Source organism: Tenrec ecaudatus, chromosome 13 (genome assembly GCF_050624435.1).
Source record: "Tenrec ecaudatus isolate mTenEca1 chromosome 13, mTenEca1.hap1, whole genome shotgun sequence".
Classification (NCBI taxonomy): domain Eukaryota; kingdom Metazoa; phylum Chordata; class Mammalia; order Afrosoricida; family Tenrecidae; genus Tenrec; species Tenrec ecaudatus.
Window position 1 is genome coordinate 125,934,045 of NC_134542.1, and position 16,517 is coordinate 125,950,561.

Here is a 16,517-nt window from a genome sequence, read left to right on the forward strand (position 1 = left end):
AATGTAGTAGACAAATGAAAAAGATGACTGTTTCGTCAAGACTGTAAGTTGTAAGGGAACCTCTGTGAACAATACAAGACGAGTGTTGTAAATTGAATGACGCTCTGTCCCTTTTCGAGATACGTGGTGCTTCTCCTGGTGAGACAGTTCTCTGCGAATGTCTCTCACCTCTGTCTAAGACACTTCTGTGGGAAGCTGTTAGCTGTTTTTAATACCATTTTCTCCGTTTTGCTATCTTCATCATGACATCAGCCTTCCTGATATATTTAAATATTTAAATTTTAAAAATCATTTTATTGGGGGCTCGTACAACTCTTATCACAATCCATACACCCATCCATTTTATGTCAAGCACTTTTGTACCTTTGTTGCCATCATCATTCTCAAAACATTTGCTTTCTGCTTGAGCCCTTGGTATCAGCTCCTCATTTTTCCCCCTCCCTCCCTGCACCTTCCTCCCTCCTGAACCCTTGATAATTTATAAATAATTATTATTTTGTTGAGTGAATTTTCTTTTGTTTTTTAACTTTTATCTTGGGCTCTTTAAGCACCTAGGAAGTGAGGTGCTAGAGGGGTTCAAATAGCCAAACTTGAGGTTAGTGTCTGATCACAAATTGCTTGTAATCCATCTACTACAGTTTCAAGTGTTTGCTATTTGAGAAAAAATAGCCACCTAAAAATAGGAAGTTAGAGACATTTTCTAAATATTGCTTTTGCATTTAAAAATTCACCACTATGTACATAGGTTTGATAGTGTTGGAGAGAAAGCCTGAACACTGTTACTTTTTAATAATTTTTTTACCTTCTCACCTTTGGCTTGGGAGTCAGAATTGTGTACAGGTCAAGAATCAGGGTCTGGCTTTTCAGAACCACTTACAACATGCAGTCTTTTGTATTGGTGCTCCGTCTGCCTGTATATACACATTCCTTTTACCTATAATATTTCTACCTTTTACACAAAGAAGTTGAGCTCAGTCAGTGACTACCAGGGACTGTTGATATTTTGTTTGTCCTTTCAAACAAACCTTATTTATGTCTTTTTATTTTAACTTTATTGTGGATTGGGTGAAGGTTTACAGAACAAATCACTTTTGTATTCAGCAGTTTATAAACTCGTGTTTCATGTCACTGATTGCAGCCCCACGATTTAATATCACCGACCCCACTCCTTCCCTCTGCTCATGTTCCATACGTCATTCTTTCCTAGACCTCCCATCTGTGCTACTTGGTCTTTGGTCAGATGCTTACTGTTGATCTCCGAAGGAGTGAATACCTCCCTAGTGATTTTGTTCATCTTATAGAACTATCAGTTGTTTAGATGAAAATTGAGCCAAGGTGGTGAGTCCAGTTCCAGGTCTGAAGAGCGACTAAGAACCAGTCTCGGGTTTGACCAGGAAGCTTGGTCTTTTTATTACTTTGAGTTTTGTTCCACATGTTTTTCGCATTCCTAGATAGATCACACTGCAAACGTGTGATACCTTTCAGAGTAGCTGATAGCGATGGCCAGGCTCCCTTTAGTTCTACTGGTCCCAAGGCTGTGAAAGCTGAGGGTCATGGTGTCCTTTAGTCCACAGATGTGGACTAATTGGACTAATTGGTGTTTCCTTGAATCCACCGCTTGCATGGCTGTCTGTCATACTGAGATTTGAATTTGCCAAGGATTTAGTCTTGCTTGGATCCGTAATCAATGCGCAAGGAAGCAACAATCAGAAATCAAATTTGAAGAGTAAGGGTGTTATTTTGAGGACTCTGGTATGTCTGACCCAAGGCATGGTGTTTTCAGTTACCTCATATGCATGTGAAAGTTGGATGTTGAATAAAGAAGGGCGGTTAAGCTTCACGGTGTATTGAGTTACAGTGTTGATCAAGAATATTGAAAATACCATGGACTTCCAAAAGAGCACATAGGTCTGTCTTGGGAAAGTGCTGCCAGAATGCTTGTTAGAATGAATGATGGTGAGACTTTCATTCTCTGGACGTACTATCAGGAGAGGCCAGTCGCTGGGGGAGGACATCATGCTTGGTAAAGTAGCAGGGCACTGAAAAGGAGGAAGTCCCTTGATGGGCTGCATTGACACAGTGCTGCCCCAATGGGCCCCCAGAATAAGAAACGTTGTGAGGGTGGCGCAGGACTGGGCAATGTTCTGTTCTGTCGAACATGGTCTCTGTGAATTGGAATCAACTGGACAGCACCTAACAAGAGTGACATGTCTCTTTGATGTTCATTTTCAGCAGCTATTTCTTGACGGTTTTGCTTGTACTGGGAATGGTACTGGTTATAAGCATTAGGTACAAGATCTCTACTTTCTTTCTTTTTTAAAAATCATTTTATTGGGGGCTCTTACAGATATTATAACCAAGTGAGTTTGTGCATATGTTGCCATCATAATTTTCAAAACCAGATCTTCACTTTTATAAGGCTGATGCCTATTGGAAAGTCAGACAGTAAACAGGTAAACAAACACAAAGTCTACTTGCAACTTCCCATCAATACTTTGAAGGAAGACAGTAGTAATCAGTGACTAGTGACCTCTAAAGTTTTTTTATTATTTCTTTCAGGAAATGATATTTAGTTGAAACCTGAAAGGTGAAAAAGAAGTAGACAAGTTAATGTCTAGTAGAAAGAAATGCTTCCGAGAAGAGTGGCCTGAGGGAAGACCGTCAAGGTGAAAGCAATGAGCTTATCACTGAAAATAGGGCATTGTATAGGATTGCAACGCAGCTACTAGGCTGGGAGATACAAATTTGTTTTTGGAATCTCTCAGGGGAAGCCAGCCCCTAACACATCATTACGGGTACGGTAGGCGCAATTGTACACCGATAATAAGTAAAGATCATAGTAAAGTTATAGAGAGCATGAGAGATAGAAGTATTGAAATAAATGGAGTCAGACACGTTTCATGGTAGCATGCTCACCTCAGCCCCGCCTGATGGTCCACGTGGAGGGAGAGAGAGAGATTTCATGCTAGCCCAGGCTCCTTTTATATTCTCTGGGGACATGCAAGCCCCCTAATTACAGGTGAGGACATATGTCACTGGAAGGGGCTGTTCTATGGGTAACATAGTAATGAGACGGGGGGTGGGGGGTGGTGGTCTAGGGACATACACACAATAGGAAGGGGAGGGATTGGGGTTATACATGTGACAAGATGGGCAGATCCTAGGTTTAGGATGGCGGTTTAACTTTGACTTATTCTCTGGGTCTCCATAGGATCCATTATCAGTAGGGTGTAAACCCCATCTACTGGAACCAAATAGATGTCTGCAGGCATCTATTGTCTTTAACAGCAGGGGGGGGGCCCACTGCAGTCTGGCAACTCACAGTAACATTTGTACTATACCATATTCTTCCTGTGAGCTCCTAGCTCACAGGGAGACTTACCATGATAGATAAAGATGTCACATGAGTGACTCTAGGCAAGAGCCTTCTGTTGAAAACTCCCTTAGCTGTGTGTCCAGTCAATCATAAGCTTAAGAGAATGTTTGCATTCTTGCTTTTTAAAGACACTAAGTGGAAATGAGACTAATTTTAAGTTCTCTTATGGGGAAGTTGACAGGAGATGAAGTAATTGAAGAATTTATGGTTGATGCTGATACAATCTGATCTCTGATTGTATATCTAAATGGGTATGGTAAGGGAATGAAGGCCACAAAGCTCTCTGAAATAATATCTGATGCAAGATCCTTTCCATTCTTCATCTTATTTATTATATTTAGAGCCAATATTCTCTCCATTGTCGCTCATGAAGTAGGATAATTAAGAAGGTTAGGAATCCCAACTTTATTGATCTTTTTATCACATCAGATGGAAACATCATTTTGACTACCTGACAACAGTGTTGACACTATTTCTTGGTGAACAAAAAATGTTCAACTCTCACCCATTTTCCAGAAGAGCAAGAGAGATATTAAAAAGGATAGAGAAGAAATGGTAGGTGAGGGTAGAATAGCAAAGTACCTGTCTCATCTTTATCAGGTAAGTAAGTTTCCTTTTGAGCGAGATCTGATGTGAAGAATATGGTATAGCCCAAGTGTTCCTGCATCACTCGGCTACGAAAAGGGCCACATTTCAGTATTTCGGTGGGGAGTGGGGGGGGGGGTGGAGGGGGGGTGTGCGTTTCCAACTCCTACCGAACTTATCAGCAACCAAATCAAACCAAAACTCATTGCCATTGAATTGATGTCAATTCATAACAATCCTGTAGGGTAGGGTAGAACTACCCCTGTGTGTTTCCAAGACTGTAACTCTTTATGGGAGTAGAAAGCCCCATCTTTCTCCCTAACAGCAGCAGGACCTTCCAAAGCACCCCAATATTAACCTTCTCTGACCCAGTAGTTAAGTTTCAAGCACCTTAACCTTTTCCTGTTATACTTTATTTAACACTAAATAAATACTAAATAATTTATAATGAGGCTGTAGTATATTGGTTTTTGGCAGATAAAATAATAAGAGATCAGGAAAAAGCTAACAATCATCAGCTTCAAAATCAAATAGCACCGTAAGGAAAAATAAAACGAAACCTAAGTTGACGTAATGGAAGCAGCAGTCGAGCTGGGAATCCTGTCCTTTACTCGTGACTCTGTCACTTCCTAAGCGGCAATGGAGAGAATACTGACTACATACATTAATACATTACATAAAATACATTAAATAAAATGAGGGATACAAAAGAACTTGTCTCAGATATTATTTTAGGTTGTTCCTACTTCCATTCCCTTACCATGTCCACTTTATGAATTTAGGTATTAAGAGGAGGCTTAGCTTGTTTTTATTGTCTTAAAAATTGCAGTAGAGAGACTAGGGTGAATAGAATATTTCCCATTATGTGTTTAATGAATGAAGACTTTGCTTTCCTACTTGTTTCTAGCTAGGCTCGAAATCTGACCTTTCTCTGAGTCAGAGGAGAACGAATGAGGCCAGGCTTCCAAGGATACAGGTTTGAAGACTGAGAAAATAAATTTATTTGCTGTGTAACCTTAATCTCGATTTACTTCAGTTTCCTCATCTGCAAAATAGGGATAGCAATACCTAATTTCTGAAGTTGGAGAACTAGAGATCGTATGTAGATAGATAGTGTTGCGCTGTGGTCCACATGGTTGGCAGTTTGAAACCCCCAGCCACTCCTCAGGAGAAAGGCTAGGCTTTCTACTCCTGTAAAAAGTTTACAGTCTCGGAAACCTATAGGGGTCGCTGTGAGTCAGTATTGACTCAGTGGCAATGAGAGAGATCCATGTCACCTAGCATAGGATGTTTAAAATGGTACTCCTTTGGGTAATTTTTCTACTTGTCTCTTTAGGCTTGTGTATCTACAGTTGGATGGTGATTAGAATGGTTGGGCCGTGCAAATGGATTGACACATGTCTGGCTGTGACTGTTGGCTTTTGGATGGACCATTGAACTTCTCTTCCAGTAGCTTCTCATTCTCTCGTAGGCAAGCTTCCTGACAGCATGACCAGCTTAGGGTGGTACGCTGAGGAGATGAGCCCCGGAGCTCATGTAACGTGTTTCAGCTTATTTTGGCCATTGGTCATTTCCCATGGGCCAAGGCAAATATGAGGGCCAATCTCTGAGTTACTGTGGGTGGGGATTTAGATGCCATCTCGGTGAAAGGAGGAGCACTTGTGGCCATTTATAAATCACCACAGGATGGAGACTTGTTTGATCTGCTTCCTGGGCTAATTTGGCGCAGAAAAAAAAAAATTCTGTTTTTTCCCACCTTTCTCTATCATCAATACCGTGTGTGTGTGTGTGCGTGTGTGTGTGCGTGTGTGTGTATTCCCTTTCTTTTTTTTTTTGGTATTGCAAGAGTTGAGTAAGGAATGGGAGTTAATTTAGTCAGGACTAACAATTGGAATGAAGTATAGTTCCAGGGGCTTGGGAATAAGCAGAAAGCGGGCTTCTCTTTCTCGAAGGAAGGCTTCTTTTGGAATAGTGAGTCTTGTTGAATGCCACATCACTTTGACGTCCTTGCATTATTAGAAACCGGATGATCAAGCAATAAAGTAGAAGATGGGGCTTTGAACAAAGATTCGCTCATTGAATGAATGAGTTTATTTGTTTTGGTATCAAAAGTCTGATTCCATAACTTGGAAAGAATGTGTAACGTCAAGCCTTTAAGACCCCAGAAGTTAAATCTTTTACTAGCAGGACGCTATCCACCTTCACATTTGCTTATGCACCCATTTTGTCTTCAGCGATTATGTCGGAAGGCTGAACATCTCAGACTGTCAATTTGTTAGAACAACGTGTTCTTGTATTGAGGGAAGGTATGAGCAGAGGCCCGAAGTTCATCCCAAACTCAGTGTATTGCCATATAAATATTTGTACATAAGCCAGTACCTCTATTTTTGTGGATTAATGTATTTACATATGTACACTTCGATGCTTATACCTTTATCAATTGCTTTGCATCCTATGTCCTTTCTCTGTTTCCTTTATTTTCCTCCTGCTCCACCGTCACCTTCCCCTTATTTCTGCCTCTTGGTACCTCTTCTTAGCTAGTTTGCTGTTGCTCTGAACCTCCTCCCTTATCCCTATCTCCTCCTTGCTATTGACTCAATACCCTAGTTGTTCCCCTGTCTATGGCGCTGCCTGCTCACTGCCCCCTTCCCCCAGGTCTCTCTGGGACTGGTCACCCCCAGGTCTCCCCGGGACTGTTGGTCCCGCTGCTTTCTCTTTGGGCATGTTTTCCATGCCTATCTTATATAGACAGGCACACCGACTATGACATAGCCCAAGCCGATTAAAAAAAAAAAAGATTGAAAAGAGAAAAGGAGAAGAAACAAGAAGAAAAAGAAAAGGGAGGAAAACAAAAAAAGAGAAGAAATATACAAAAATCCTGGGTCTGTTCGCTGGCCTTCATGACTGCCCAGGAGCTGCCCCTCTCGGCCTGGAGTCCCTTTTGGGGGCTCCTCAGGGGCTTGGTAGCTTTGCTTTGCTCCAACTGCTGGTCTGGTATGTTCCCTTTGTGGTTTGACCTGCTGTGGAGGTTTCAGATTGCACTACCTCCCCGCCATGTGACCCCAGAAATGTCCTCTATGCAGTGTGCTCCAGTAAGGGGGCAACGTGACACAAGCTGTTGTTGGCCGTTCAGTCCCTCTGTGTCCCATTAGCTCCCCGCAGGGACGTTATCCCTGGGTGACACAGGTGTGCCAGTGTGGGGTCCGGTCGACTCTCTCTTTCTCTTCTTCCTTCCTCATCTGCTTCTGTGTGAGTGCGGCATGCTGGCCCCTCTTCCCAACCAGTAGGTTTAGTGTGGTCCTCTGTCACACCTGTTTCTAGAGAGGGGGTCAGTTTGGCTCTGCTTGGGGACAGCCCTGTAGCTCTCTCTCTTCATGCATTCTTCCACGTGGCCACGTTGTCCTTATGGTTTGGTGCACTGTGGTAGGGTCTGCCTGCCCACTCTCGATTCTGTGGAGAGAAGACCAGTGCTCTCCCCCTGGGTGGATTAATGCTGTTACCTCTCTCATCATTTCATTTTTACCCCACCCATTTTCACCCTCCCCTCCCTCCTTTCCCCATTTTTGTGTTGGACCAACATGTACCTCCTTGGGTTTGATCTAACCTCCGGACTCCCTGTATCTCAACCAGAATGTGAGATAGGTGGCTTCTCTTTACCCACTGTGCTGATTGCACTTACCTCAGGGGCTCATGCTGTACTTCTCCTTTTGTGATTGGCTGACTTTGCTTAGCAGAATTTTCTCCAACTCTTCCCATGAAAAAACGTGTTTCATGTTCTCATCAGTGCTCTTTAGTGATACATAGCGCTCCATTGTGTGTATGTGCCAGAGTTTACTGATCCACTCATCTAACAATGGAAATTTATGTTGTTTCCAACTGTGTGATTGTGAATTGTGCCGCAATAAATACTGGAATGCGTACTACTGGTCGTCGTTTATTTCTGACCTCTTCTGGGTATATGCCCCGTAGAGAGATAGCTGGGTCATAAGGTAGATCAATTTCCATCTTCTTTAAGTATCACCAGATCACTTTCCATAGCAGCTGTACATATCTACAAGACCACCAGCAATGTAGGAGAGTTCCTATCTTGCCACATCCCCTCCAACATTTGTTGCTCTCTGAATTTCTGATTTGGGCTGGCCTCAAAGGTGTTAGATGGTATCTCATGGTTGTTTTGATTTGTGTTTCTCTGATGGCTAATGATCGTGCACATTTTTTCATGTTTATTGGCCATTCGGGTCTCCTCCCTAGTGAAACTTCTTTTCAGTTCTTTTGCCCACTTCTTCAAGGAATTAACTGTGTTCCTCTTTTTGCAGGCTAGGAGGGTATTATAGGTTTTCGTAATAGGCTCTTATTTCTGGGTTTCTGCTCTTTTCCATTGGTCTGAGTTTCTGTCATTATGCTAGTACCACGCTGTTTTGAGCACTGGGCTGTATAGTAGGTGTGAAAATCAGGTAAAGCGAGCCCTTTGACTTTTCCTTCTTGAAGAGTTCTCTGCTAATTCTGGGCTTCTTCCCTCTCCATATGAAATTGGTGATCAGTTTTTCCAATTCTTTGAAGAAGGTTGTTGGTATCTGAATCGAGATAGCATTAAACTTATAAAGTGCCCTGGGTAGTTTAGACATCTTTACTATATTGAGTCTTCTGATCCATGAGCATGGGATATCCCTCCATTTGTGGAGGTCGCTTTTGGTTTCCTGTAGTTTTCCTTGCATAGGTCTTTTGGTTTTTTTTTTTTTTTTTGGTTAAATAAATATCTGGATACTTCAGTTTGTTCTCGGCTATGGTGAAGGGTACTGCCTTCTTGATCTCCTCTTCCATGGTCTTGTCCCATGTATATAACAAACCAATCGACTTCTGTTTGTTAATCTTGTCTTCTGCCACTCCTTCATATCCTCTATCGCTGTCAGTACTCCAGTTGTGGAGCTTTTGGGATTTTCAGTGTATAGAATCATGTCATCTGCAAATAACGATAATTTCACCTCTTCCTCTCCCAGTTGGATACCTTTGGTGTCCTTCCGTTGGCTTATGTTATTAGCTAGGACCTCCAGTATGACAAGGGACATCCTTGTCTGTATCCTTTTTCAGAGGGATTGATTTAGTCTTTTCTCCATTGTCCATGATGATGATAGCTGTCGGCTCTTTGCAATGAGTTGAATTGACCTTCCATACTATTCTTTTGAGCGTCTTAATTAGGATGGGTATCGGATATTGACAAATGCTTTTTCTGCGTCTTATCGTGTGGTTCTTATACTGATATTATCATGTGGTTCTTATACTTTTTCTTATCTATGTGGTGTATAATGTTGATGGAGTTTCATACATTAAATAATCCCTGCATCCCTGAATCCTACCTGATGATGGGTTTTTATACTTTTGTATTCTGTTGGCCAATCTCTTGTTCAAGATTTTTCCATCTATGTTCATTAGGATAGCGGGCTCTAGTTCTCTATTCCTGTGGAATTCTTGCCCTGTGTGGGTATCAAAGTTATACTGGCTTTGTAAAGTTTGGGAGTTCGCCATTCTTTTTTGCACTCTGGAATACTGTGTGGAGAATCAGTGTTAGCTCTTCCCTGGATGCTTTGTATAATTCTGTTGTGAAGCTGTCTGGTTCGGGAGTTTTTTTTTGTTCATAGCTTCTTGATAACCATATCTTTTTGTCTTTTGCTATGAGTTTGTTTAGATTCTTGACCTCTATCTGGGATAGTCTAGGCAGGGATTGTTGTTCTAAATATTTGCCTATGTCTTTCACATTGTTGAATTCACTAGAGTACAGATTTTCATAGCACCTTGTGATTATCCTTTTAATCTCATTAGGGTCTGTTGTGATTCCCCATTTTATGCCTCATCCTGGCTATTGTTTGCTCTTTCTTTTCTTTGGTTAGGTTTGCCAGTGGTCTGTTGATTCTGTTGATCATTTCAAGAACCAGCTTTTTGTTGCATTAATCTTCTGCATTGTTCTTTTGTCTTCCCACTGGTTCAACAATGCCTGATTTTTATTATTTCTTTTCTTTTGCTATTGGAGGGATTGCTCATCTTCTTCTCTCTCTCTCTCTTTTTTTTAACACTTTTATTGGGGGCTCTTACATCCCTTAGCACATTTTGGTAATAAAGCCTTTCTTTGATGAGTCATTGCTGAAGATGTTTTCCCAGTCTGTGGGCTCTCATTACTCGCTTGGTGAATTCTTTCGATGTACACAAGTGATTTGTCTTCAGGATATTCCACTTGTCAATTTGAGACTCTTCTGTATTTGTGTCCTTCCCTATTTCTTATAGCCTGTGTATTCCCTGAGCCAAGGTTCTCAGTTTTGTCCCAATTTCCTCATACAGGCTCGAATAGTTTGGGGTTTTACCTCCTCTAGGTCTGTGATCCACCTTGACGTTATTCTTATGCATGGAGTGAGGGAAGGGTCTTGCTTCATTTTTCTGCAGGTAGATATCCATTTTTTCCCCAGCACCTAGAGGGATTGTTCCGTTGGCTCTGTTCTAGTTGCTGGAGGTTTAGGGAGAGCGTATCTGTCATAAGTCTCTCTTCCTTTTTTATATATGCTCTTATTGCTAGCAAGCTACCTCAGACAACTGCTTTTGCCATATCCCATAGGTCTTGATATGTTGTATCCTCTTTCTCATTAGCTTCTAGAAGCTTTCTGCTCTCCTCTGTAATCTGGGTCAGAACCCACTCATGTCTCAGAAGATCATTATTCATCTTCCATTTGTTTCCCTTTGTGTTTCTGGTTGTTTATTATTGATCTCCAGCTTTTCGGCGTGGTGATCCGAGAAGGATGTCTGCGCAATCTCTATGTGTTTGGCTTTACTGGGGCTTCACTTGTGGCCCAGCATGTGGTGTATTTTAAAAAATGAACCATGTGCTCTTGAGAACAATGTTGTTTTTTTTTAATTTGGGTGGAAAGCTCTAAACATGTCTATCAGATCTAGTTGCCTAAGTGTAGTGGTTAGCTCTATAATCTCTTTGCTGAGCTAATTTCCCAATGATCTAATGTTCTCTGAAAGTGGTGTATTAAAGTTACCTACTATAACTGTTGAATCTGTAATATCTTTTTTCATGTTTCGAATGGCTTGACAAATTTTGCAGGTCTTTCATTTGGCGCATATATGTTTATTGTGATCACTGGTTCCTAGTAAAGTGATCCTTTGAGCATTATACAGTGTCCATCCTTATCTCTTTATGGTTTGAACCTTGAGATCAGTTTTGTCTGCGATTAGGATTGCAACTCCTGCTGTTTTTGAGTTGCTGTTTGCCTGGCTTTTAGTCTTAGTTTATTCTTGTCTGCACTTCCCGTAGGCAACAGATCGATGGGTTATGTTTTCCAAGCCAGTCTGAAAGCCTTTTTATTTCAGTGTAGGGGTTAAGGCTATTGACATTTAGAGTTATCATCACAATCTGTGGATTCATTGCTGACATCTTGTGCCTTTTGTTTGGGGAGTTTTCCTATCACCCTTCTTATCACTGTGCTGTGTCTTTGTGTGTGTGTGTGTGTGTGTGTGTGTGTGTCTTCTTTATTGCCCCCTTTTCCCTCTGAGGCCATGTTATCTTGGTGATTGTTACCGGCTTGTTGGCTTCTGGTTGGAGTTGGGCTATATGATGTTCTTCCGTCTGTGCTTGGTGGATGTTGGTCTTCTGGCCATAGTGAGTTGGCAAGGATGTTCCGCAGGGTGGGGTGTCTTGCAGTGTGTTCTGTAAGCTTTTCCTTGTCCTGGAAGATCCTTATCTCTCCTTCTGTCTTAATAGATAATTTGACAGGGCAAAGGATTCTTGGGGAGGTGTCTTTTTCTTTCAGCTTTTGGAAGATGTTACTCCACTCTCTTCCTCATCCTGGTTTCTGTTGATCGGTCTGAGCATATTCTTACCTGAGAGCCATTGTATGTTACTGTCTTCCTTTCTCTTGCTGCTCTTTGGATTTTCTTTTTCCTCAAAGTTGGATAGTTTAACTATTATATGCCTTGGTGGGGTCTTTTGGGGGTTTAGTCTTAATTGGTGTCCTCTCTGCTTCTTGTATGAGTAACTGGTTCTCATTTATTAAGGTGAGGACGTTTTCTTCCAGAAATTCTCTTGTCAGTTCAGCTGTCGACTTCGTTGCTGTGCCTTGTTCCGGTAGGCCAATAATTCTGATGTTGTTCCTATTAATAGCATCTGTCATTGACCTCAGGTTTTCTTTGACTCTTTCATTATCTTGTTTGATTGTCTTTCTCGTTTGCTGAGGTCTGCCTGATTGTCTTTGAGTTGACTGGTACCATTCTTAGCCCCCTCTAGTCTTTTCATGAGATCTGTGATCTTGTGTGCAGCTTCTGTTATTTTATCTGCCAGCTCTTGTATTTCCCTTTGGTGCATGGACTTCATCCCCTCTATCGTGGACTTCATCTCCTCTGTCATTGCATCCTTAGTCTGTGTAGCTTCCCTGATCGCCTGTATTACTCCAAGAAGTCTTCTGAAAATTTCTTTTTGTGGCAGATCTACATCAGATTCCTCTATGAGCGTTGCTAGCTCTGCAGTTGTGGTTTGTCTCTTGTTTTTTGTTGGGAGTGATGCAATATGCTATTTACATGATGATTTCGAAGAGCTGGGTGCAAAATTTCTGGGAGAACAAGAGGCCCTGCATTCTTTCTCTGTGTGATTGGCTGGCAACAGTTTTCAAGAGCTGCCTGTGGCCCATTCTGAGTCAGGCTGCTGTGTAGGCAGGTACCAGGGTGACTCAGTGGTCAACAGAGATGAGAGGTTGTGAGCACTGGTGGGGACCGCTGTGGGGTAAAGTGATAGGGCTGTAGGGGGCCAGTGCGCAGGTGGTGGTCCCTTTGGGGTCTAAGGTGGTGTGCCCAGTGAGATGGGGAGCTTCCAGAACCTGGTTGCTGGTCCCCTAGGTTCCAGAGCTAGGCTAGATTTTGGGGAAGGATGCCCTCTGGACCAGCGGTATACTCTTCACTCTTCCACTAGCTGAGTGGGCCGCGAGGGGACAAGACAGTGATGATCCCCGATCTGGGATAGACTCCGGCAGTGCCTATCTGTGGACCCAGGTGCTGGGCACTCACTGGCTGGGCCTGCAAGGACCTGTTTCATGACTCCGCTCCCTGAAGCTCCAGCAGAGGTGGTGCGTGGGTGTGGCGGGCCTGCAAGGCTTGGTCCATGACTACAACTCTCCAGGACTCAGGCTGAGGCAGCGCATGGGTGTGACTGACCTACAAGGCCCAAGTCTGCAGCTCAGGCCAAGGTAGCATTTAGCATAGTGTACCTGGCTGGGAGGGGCAGGGGCTGCTGGAAGCCTCAGTGCTGGGGAAATGGTGGACAGGAAGTGCGGGCACCAGTTCATGCGGACAGGGAGAGGCTGGGGCTGCGATTAGCTGAGGTGCCCTGGAAGTGGCGGGGGCTGTGCCCCATTGACATGGCAGATGCAACTGTGCGGTAGGTGGAAGTGGCACAGGTGCTGGTGCTGGGTGCCCCCAGAAGCAGGTGATCAGACTTGCTGTGGGTTAGGCCTTGGGCCCTGGTTGGCTGCTGGGCGGGGCTAGAACTTGCAGGCAGAATCGCAGCCTAGCCTTGTGGAGGGAGGAGAACCATGGGAGAAGGGCGCAGTTCCCCCAGGTGGGAGCCATGAGTGGACGGTTGCTTGGGGCGCTCTACATGATAGCCTTCCAGCTTCTGGGGTGGCGACCAGGCCAGTGGGTGGTAGGGGCACTGGCGGTGGTGACCGAGGCGTCCACAGGGCACACAGCCAGTGGGAAATCCCTGGTATATGGACTCAGATCTCTGGGGCTTGTAACAAAGCAGATGTGGGGCTGGGCCACTTCCCAGACCGGGAGGGCCCCTCGGGTCTTCGTGGGGATTTTTCCACTCACCAGAACACTTCCACTTGACCTTCCCGACACCAGACTCACGGGAGCGCCCTGTGTGGGCTGCTTACTGAAGCTCCTTCCCATAGTATATGTTTCGTTCTAACCAAAGCACGACTTTGAGGCCTTTTGATTTTTAAACAAAACCAGGTTCAAATGATACACCTGTCCACTCAGAGGCCCTTCTCACTAATTGATCAGAAAGTGGGCGGATCATTGTTGGGGCACGAGGACTGCCTTTTTCTCAAGTCACTATAAAGTTCTCTAGCGAGAAATCTGATGTGGTTTTTTTGGTGGTTAATAATCACCAGCTGGCCACTTTGGTTGATGGCCTTTCTACTTCGTGTTTAGATGCTTAGAAGACTGAGTGTGAGGAGAAAGGCTTTAGGCTTAAGTCCTTCACTCATTCAGTTAGATTGGTCAGGTTTTTGGTGTAAAGCAGAATTTGAAATACAAATAGATTTGCTTAAAACAGATGATTGATTTCTTGACTCTAGTATATTTATAAACTGGAGAATTGTGAAAACCCACCAATTGAATCGTTCCTTGCCTTTCTTCTTTGGGTATTTCAGTTTTCTTCATTTAAAAAATAATCATCATATTATTAATTTATGGTTACAAGCATGCATTCTTTTTAATTCTGATTGTTAATAAATTTGCACCTGAATTGCTTTGCCTTTGATTTAATGTTTCATAACATTCGGGAGTTTAATCTGTGCTGATTTCATGTTCTCTCTTCTGTTTCAGAATGGACTGCTGAGTTATGAAGTATTTCAGACCCAGTATGATAGTATCATTTTGGCACTCACCCCTTCATCTTCTTCTAGTTATTTAAATTGGACTTTTAATATCCCACCAGCTGCTCTTCAGACACACATGGTGCATTGTTGCCATTCCCCAGATTGCATCTTTGAAACACAGGCTCTTAGTAACTTTCAGCAAACAAAGGGACAGCCTCCAGGATCAGTTTACAAGGAGGAAGTCTTCTTGATTGCCATCTAGCTTTTGTTGGATCTGGATTTGAATTCCACCATGGAGCCTCGCATGGAGTCTTACTTGGCACAGGTGTTGCAGAAGGATGTGGGAAAGCGACTGCAGGTTGGCCAAGAACTTATAGATTTTTTCTCAGACAAACAGAAGTCGGCTGACCTTGAGCATGACCAGACCATGTTAGATAAACTCGTGGATGGACTGGCTTCCTCTTGGGTGAACTCTAGCAACTACAAGGTAAGCTGTGATTTAAAAGACAAAGTCCTTTGTGAGCAATCAGCCTGCTCTAGCTTTTCAGGAAGAAAGACAGAGTTACAGGTTGTGACTTTTGGGGATTTTATTCTAGAGCAAGTAGAGTTTTCTTCGATTTTTGCTGGAGATTAGGAAAAAGAAAAGTCATTATCAGTTAGCACTCTGAGAAAAGGCCAAGTGATAAAGAGAAGATACTGTGCTGAGAAGTTTACAAGCGTTTGCAGCCTCGAGGTTTTAAAGTGTATGTTGTATCTTGCAGCAAATGGGTTGTGAGAAAAGTGCCTTGATGCATGGAGTGTCTGTCCCTTCATACATGACGGGTGTCTTCATTGATTTCTGTGCGATAGAACGGGTAAAAGGATGTCACGTCTTTCACCTTTGGTCTCACTGGTTTGAAGTTAATCCCCAAAGCAAAAACCTCAGGACTGTCACCTGTCTGTAATGGCCTGAAGGATATTGTTCAGTTGTTAGAGGTCTTCATGTGGGGTGTGGGGCTCGCTGGCTCACCTGGGTTTTTTTGAAAGCTGACCATTTTATCATTCAACGACTGAACTCATGAATGAAAAGTGGGTAATTTAAAGTGCAAAGAGATGTCGTTTTCTTCAAATCACATAGGCTTTCTTTAGTATGCCAAGACAGTGGTCCTTTTGGATCAAGATGAGATGAAAAGATGAGTGGGAAGTTTGCATGAGTGCTACAGATATGTGAAAGAGGTTCACAGAGTCATTTCCAAAGTTTTTCATTGATCTCTTCTTCTGAAATTGGCTTGGACTTAGAAACTGATGCTTACAAAATGACTTTGGTCTCATCTAAGAGAGCAGAGTATTATTACTAAGGACTCTAATTTTTCCTGAAAACTTGATGTACCATTGATTCTACTTGTCTTTGAAAGCTGGGGTTACATTTGTTTCATTCCTTTTAGCATGTTTCTTCTGTGCTAAGTATTGGTAGTTAGATGGTGGAACTGCTGCAGAGATGAGAAATGATAGTCTAGCTTACAGGTTCTCAAACTTATTTGGCCTATTGCCTCCTTTTCAGTCAAGAATTTACTCAGCACCCCCTGGAAATGTAAACTTTTGTGCGGTAGCCCACAGTCTGGGGTGCAGTGTACGTATCTACGTTTGCAGCCCCACCCCAGATTGTTCCAGTGCTCCCCAGGGGCTGGGATTACGCACTTTGGGGAGTTCTGTCCTAGCTGTTAAATTTCTCAAGGTTATGAAGTCACCATGTCTGATCGAATCACATCTCCATGATTTCCATATATGAGAAGACCTCGTTTTGCACTTTGCTTTGCTGTGCTTTGCACTGTAATTTTTATGCATTGAAAGTTTGTGGCAACCCTGTCTTGACGAGGTCTGTTGGCACCCTTTTCCCCAAAGCATGTGCTCTCTTTGTTTATATTGTTACATTCTGATCATTCTCACTATATTTCAACCATTTTCATCATGCCACGATTGCATACTTCACAGAC

General features: G+C 42.9%; 1 protein-coding gene across 1 annotated transcript in view; it reads left to right on the forward strand.

Moving 5' to 3' along the window:
• Positions 1-16,517, forward strand: part of CLASP1 (cytoplasmic linker associated protein 1) — a 348,219-nt gene that overhangs the window by 40,544 nt on the left and 291,158 nt on the right. Inside the window, exon 2 of the mRNA XM_075530220.1 lies at positions 14,552-15,031. Coding sequence (XP_075386335.1) covers positions 14,837-15,031 — 195 coding nt within the window. The 5' untranslated portion in view covers positions 14,552-14,836. The remainder of the gene's footprint in view (positions 1-14,551; positions 15,032-16,517) is intronic.